Genomic DNA, 6,755 nt, shown 5'->3' with positions numbered 1-6,755 from the left:
CCGGTTTTCATCCAAAATATCTTAAATTGTGTTCCGAAGACGAACGAAGCTTTTACGGGTTTGGAACGACATGGGGGTAAGTGATTAATGACAACATTTTCATTTTGGGGTGGAGTATCCCTTTAAAACTTTTGAACTTCGATTGCTGTTGATATTTTGATATGTAAAATTTTCATTTTTATTTTGTAAAAAAACTACTTGATAAAAAGTTTTAACTCGGCATAATCAAAGTAGGTTATATTAGGTCGTTTTTGCAGAAATAGTTTTTTCAAGGGCTGTGTAATATTCCCTTTCTGAAACCACAGGAGGTGCTGTTTTAGAAGATGGCGACGGCACAAACTTGGCACAAGCGTACAACCCTAAAACATGCGTGTGGACAGAGGTGGCGCCCATGCAGATCGCCCGCTCTGGATCTGCTGCCTGCATCCTGAAGGGCAAAATATACGTCATAGGTGAATATGGAGGCTTTTATTTCCTAAGCCATTTGAGTCTTATCCTGTAGAGCAGTGGATCACAGTTGTTCCTCTCTAGGCGGCTGGCACGCTTCCACCGAGAACACGGATAAGGTGGAGTGCTACGACCCCAAGACCAACAAGTGGACCATGTGTGCTCCCATGAAGGAGAGACGCTATCGACCCGGCGTGGCGGTGGTGGACGGAAAGATTTACGTTTTAGGAGGAGAGGAGGGATGGGACAGGTGAGAGATACTACACGTTTGTAGTCGCGCCATTATCTCATAGCTACGTTAAATATATCTGCATAATGCCCATCTGCTGGCTGTTTTGGCCCGTCGTCAAAGAACTTCACTATGTCAAGCTCTCAGTATCAGACGTACATTTTAGAAAGACATTTGAGCTTTTCTATAGTAAACGTACAAATTTACTCACTGTGTTTATACTATGATTACATAGAGCAGCAATAAGCGCATGTGGGTTGACATAGCAACCAGATACATAGCACTGCAAGTTCAACACACAATAGCAGGCACACAAACACTTAATAGCCTATTTAGTCATTCTTACTGAAAATGGCCGATTAATCAGTTTGTATTAGAAAATCTATGTCTAGGTTTTGTTCTGTGTAAATCAAATAACATTTGGATGTAAATAGTCCTCTTCCTGACATAAATGTAGAACCCGCTACAGCGGAGCGTCCTGCGGATCGTCTTTACGAGCACGGCATCAGCATCTTCATCTGACTTTATTTTGGTTTGGTCTAGATTTCTCTGCAGTTGTTGTATGTTGTAAAAAACACTGAATATCAATTCACGCCGTGCAACAGGCAAGCAATATAAACTACACTATTATCCCCCAAAATGCAGATTCGTCACGCCACAACTTCTTACGCAAATGAGATGGGAGGCATTAAGTTTGATTTGTTAATTGTTTTACAAAGTAACAATTTAAAATGTATTAAAATAACTACATTGTATGCATATTTACTTTTCAGTTGAAAATATTATTCATGAAAAAAAAACCTAGAAAAAATTTGTAAAATAGTTTTTTGAAGATTTTTTTTTTCTGAAATTAATAACGTAAACATATTTGTAAATGAGCATAATATAGACACTTTAATAATCAAAGAGTGTGTATAATCAATTTAATTTAAATATATAATTTATTAAATTTTTAACAATAATAGTGCCCTATGAAATGTTTTATTTTCTCAGAAAATCTGTTGTCTGTTTTCATTTTTCTGGATTTTGTTTTCTAATTTAATACAGATTTATTATCAAAAATGGTGGTAATAAAATAAATTGCATAAATCTTGAAAGATTTCATTATTCTTTTTTTCTTTCTTTCACCACTGTTGTGGTGCTCCACAACAGTTAAACCACGGACCAAAAATGTATGTGTGATATTCCTTAAAAAAACAAAGTTTTAATAAACTGTATTATTATTTGTATTATTACTTTGAGGAGTACAATCTATAGTACAATTGTAAAATATTTGTCTTCTTTCTTTCCAAGTTAAACTAAACTTTTGCAGGTTGTAGTGAAGTCCTTAGAATTTCTGTGTGTATCTGAAGATAGTTGAATACAATGCAATGGTGAAATGCTGGCCCAGAGCAGATGGAGGTGAAGTTTGTGTGTTCTTGTCCTCATATAGTGAGACGGCAGATCCTGAAAACACAACAGCCACACATGCTTGAGTTTGTGTAGTAAACCAAACCATGCCATTAATTCACACAGACACACGCAGAACGTGCAGACTTCATATCTAAATAGTGTGTTTTGCGGTTTAATCTTCACAGGCACTAGCCCATATTGTGATCTGATTAACTGTACAGCACCTGTTTTTGATCGATTCATTCACATTTGCCAAATTCCGTGACGTTCCATGTTATACTGTAAATTATATTATGACTGGATTCTGTGGAAGTCATAGGGTCTTACGACACTCAGTCTGATGCCTGCTAGCTATGTCCGCTGTCCGTCCGTCGGGGGTTTCTGAGCAAACTGACTTCCCCTGCAGGTATCATGACACTATAGAGCGATACTGTGAAGAATCGGACAGCTGGGAGATCATCGGAGAAATGCCCACCAGCCGCAGCTGGCTGAGCTGTGTCTCGCTGCAGCTCAGGAAGGACACTCACGTGGGCAGCCATCCTGGCACTGCAACAGAGATGGAGTTTCCTGTGGACTGAGAGCACTAGGGCTCCACCTGCATCACTGCCGGCCGGGACGGAAGGCCAGGGGGCAGCTTTCAGAGCGCCCGGCTCCACCACACTTTCGGTGGGGTTTTTAAGAATGGAAAAAGTCTGACCTAAACGCTGGAGGGTCTTCAGAAAACACTCATGCTTTCTCCAGTCCGGCCCACTGCCACGGTGTGAGGCTGGATGGATTGATGATATCTGTGGTGATTGTGAGTCTGTGTGTGTGTGTGTGTGTGTGAGCTCGAGTGTGCTGCCATCCCAGAGTCTCCACAGTATCAGTTCAATGTGATGTTCAAGTGACGTACAGGGTTCCTTCCATGCGCTGAGCACCTCATGATTGTGACCTATAAACATACTCCTTTGTTTTCTAACAAAGTGTTGTAGTGAAATGTTTTGTACTTTTTGTATAGTGATTTTTGTTGTTGTATTTATGAGAAGTTTTTTGTTGTACTGAGAGATTTATGGAGTAATTAGCACAGATAAACTGAAACATGTTAACTGAGTTTCTTTAAAGGGACAGTTCACCCAAAAATGAAAAGTCTGTCATCATTTACGCACTCTCAAGTTGTTCCAAGCCTGTATGAGTTTCTTCTGTTGAACACAAAATGTTGGTAACCAATTTCTGGTCCCTGTTGACTTCCATAATATGAAGAAAAGAAGTAGAATGAAAAAAAATATGAGGACCAAAAACTGTTTGGTTATAAAGGTCATACAGGTTTGGAACAACTCGAGGGTGAGTAAATGATGAGAGAATTTTCTTTAGGGTGAACTATCCCTTCAAATCCGTAATTAGTCTTCGTATTGTGCACAGTATGTATGTATGTATACCAAAATGACCTTCTATATTTGCCAAAATGTTTAGTATATAACAGAGCACACTGCGCTGGGTACTGCATCCCACAATGCAACTTGATTGTCCTCAGTATGATTAATGAACCTAAATTACAGCTGCAATTTTACCATCTTTTCTTGACTCGTTATTTGTTTGGTTTTCTTAGTTAAGACCTTTTTTTAGTTAAGACTCTGAGATAAAAAGGAAGATTAAATGATGATCAGTTTATGCATACGTGTACAATGTGAATCAGATTGCTAAGTTTATGGTTCATATTACAATCTGAAAGATTGGATTCATTCAGATATAAAAAATTATAGGGTTAGTTCACCCAAAAATGAAAATTCTGTCATTAATTACTCACCCTCGTGTTGTTCCAAACCCGTAAGACCTTCGTTCATCTTCGGAGCACAAATTAAGATATTTTTGATGGAATCTGAGAGCTGTCTGAGCCTCCCATAGACAGCAAGGTAACTACCACGTTCAAGGTCCTGAAAAGTACCAAGATGATCGACGCAGTAGTCCGTGTGACATCAGTGGTTCAACTGTAAAGTTACGAAGCTACGAGAATACTTTTTTGCGCAAAGAAAACAAAAATAACGACTTTATTCCACATTTTCGTCTGGCGGCGCAACACGCTCGCGTCATGATAATGTCGTGAACGCGCGTCCACAAGTGACGCAGTAGAGACGAAAATGTGGAATAAAGTCGTTATTTTTGTTTTCTTTGCGCAAAAAAGTATTCTCGTAGCTTCGTAACGTTACAGTTGAACCACTGATGTCACACGGACTACTTTGTCGATCATCTTGGTACTTTTCTGGACCTTGAACGTGGTAGTTACCTTGCCGTCTATGGGAGGGTCAGAGAGCCCTCAGATTCCATCAAAAATATCTTAAATTGTGTTCCGAAGATGAACGAAGGTCTTACGGGTTTAGAACAACACGAGGGTGAGTAATTAATGACAGAATTTTCATTTTTGGGTGAACTAACCCTTTATATTTATATATATTTGTGATATAGTATATCCCAACACCGATGCATTCTTTCTACACACAGTACTGTTGAGGTCAGTATGATGTTTTTTTTTTTATAATTTTATTCAATAAAGTGACAGACAGTTTTTGTTTCAAAAGATTTACATCTGAAAATAAACAGTTCTTTTGAACTTTCTATTCATGAAAGAATCCTGAAAAAAAGTATCTTTTTCCACAAATATGAAGCAGCACATTTTCAACATTGATGTTTTTTGAGCAGCAAATCAGCATATTAGAATGATTTCTAAAGGATCATGTGACACTGAAGACGAGTGATGTTGCTGAAACCAGCTTTACCATCAAAATTACATTTTAAAATATATTAAAATAGAAAATTTAAATTGTAATTTCACAATTTAATTGTTGCTGTATTTTTAATCAAATAAATGCAGCCAGATTGTTTTTCAAAAACTGACCCCAAATTTTTAACAGTAGTATACAATCACCAGCAAAGTGCATACTTACAATATAATTATAGAAAGAAGGATGCAGCACATTATGTATCCTGGATACATAAGTCTTTACGATGATTGCTTTATATAACGTCATAACTACTCTTTTACATGTTCTACCATGTCAAACCAATGAACTGAATTCTCATAATTAAAAAAAAGAATAAATTATAAAAGCATCTTATTTTTTTCTTTCCATAATATAAATGTACATGTGCTCATCCAATGGCAAAGTGAAAAAATGACAAGTAAACACTTCAAAAACTTAACATACACAAAACAAATCATAATTAAGAAACAAAATTTAGATGGTAAATGATAAACGAGGGAAAAACAAAACTGCAGATGTGCCGAAAAGTTCTCAGACCAGCAGTCTCTCGATGGCCATCTGCACCGACTGAATCTGAGGCTTGAGCTGAGAGCCTTAATGGTGACCGAGGTGGCGATGGCGGGCCCAAGGCCTGCTTGGAGCACACAAACACGTACAGGACGTTCTTGTCCTCTAATAATGTACATCGTATTATATAATAACCCCCATAATATACAATTATGCATGCAAAAATAAAATGGAAAAAGAACAAAAAACGAGAGAAAACTACTACAGAATTGGATACAATCGGGTATAAAAATGTCAAATAAATACTTCTAATAGTCTGTCTGTACGCCTTGCTTCAATCAACAAAACTATACATGTGTTTTTATTAGCAAACTGTCCTTTATGAATGTGAAATTTGGTCAGAATTATAAGTAAATTAAAAGTAAAAGCGTGTTTTCTCCTCTTTAAAATATTCAGTGAAGCCAAAAAGAGCATTCTCCCATAAAAGTGAGAGCGGTCTTGAACTCTAAATAATTTCATTGATGTATTTCTGTATTTCACACCACGATATGAAGGCTACAATAAAGGTGGTTTCAAGAGTGCATTGGAGAGGGAGAGAGACTTTGACTTTTAAAACCCTTTTAATTTACACCATTTTTCAAAACATTACTGAGCTAATACACAAAAACACACAAACAAAATAAATAAAATAAATAAGTAAATAAACACATTTGTTTCTAGATTTAATGAAATGGTTTTTATCTTCCTGTGAGGCTTCTGCCACTGTGTTTCATTTATTTTGTGTGTGTTCAAGGCTGGTTCCACTTTTTGAAAAACGAATTATGAAATTGGGATTTTCTTTTACAAATTCCCTTTTTAGTTTTGGTTGCAAATATAAACAGTCGTTGCGTGAACTGCGTGTGCTTGCCAATTTTTTAATGGGATAAGCCAAGTTAGCAATCCTGAAAACACATCAATGTAAAAATGCCGGTCGGGATGTTGACTTGTTGGCTCTTTTTAAATCATTGGTCGAATTTAGAGTTGCTATTGAATTTACATATTACAAACAAACTGATAATGGACCTTTTTTTCAAAATGAGATTGGGTGTGAGAGATGCTTTAGTGACACTGAGAGAGTTTGGAAATATGGTTTTTAATTGGTAAATTGTTTTGAGAGAGAGAGATTTTATAACACTTTATTCCACACCATTTGTAAAAAAATAAATAAAATAAACAGTTAACAAACATACACTTAAATTCACTCAAGACATTTAGCAAATATTAGTTCTCCATCTTTAACAGAGCATAGTATTTCTTTATAATTCCATACATTTTCAAATTCTTCAATATTCTTCACATTTTTAAAAACATTTTAAAGGGAGAGAGAGAGAGAGAGAGAGATCTGTTTTTGGTTTTATAGATCATGAAAAGTCAGACATTTTGGTAGAATAATCTTTTTTTTTTTT

The 6,755-nt window shown here is 36.4% G+C and overlaps 1 protein-coding gene across 1 annotated transcript in view; it reads left to right on the top strand.

Annotated features, from left to right (window-relative positions):
- LOC107671239 (kelch-like protein 20) overlaps window positions 1-3,225 on the top strand; it is a 9,432-nt gene extending 6,207 nt beyond the window's left edge. Inside the window, exons 6-8 of the mRNA XM_016464138.1 lie at window positions 306-452; window positions 532-697; window positions 2,475-3,225. Coding sequence (XP_016319624.1) covers window positions 306-452; window positions 532-697; window positions 2,475-2,646 — 485 coding nt within the window. The 3' untranslated portion in view covers window positions 2,647-3,225. The remainder of the gene's footprint in view (window positions 1-305; window positions 453-531; window positions 698-2,474) is intronic.
- The last annotated feature ends 3,530 nt before the right edge of the window (window positions 3,226-6,755 follow it).

Source organism: Sinocyclocheilus anshuiensis, unplaced genomic scaffold (genome assembly GCF_001515605.1).
Source record: "Sinocyclocheilus anshuiensis isolate Anshui unplaced genomic scaffold, SAMN03320099.WGS_v1.1 scaffold2670, whole genome shotgun sequence".
In the NCBI taxonomy this organism is placed as follows: Eukaryota; Metazoa; Chordata; class Actinopteri; order Cypriniformes; family Cyprinidae; genus Sinocyclocheilus; species Sinocyclocheilus anshuiensis.
This window is presented reverse-complemented; position numbering and strand designations above follow the sequence as displayed.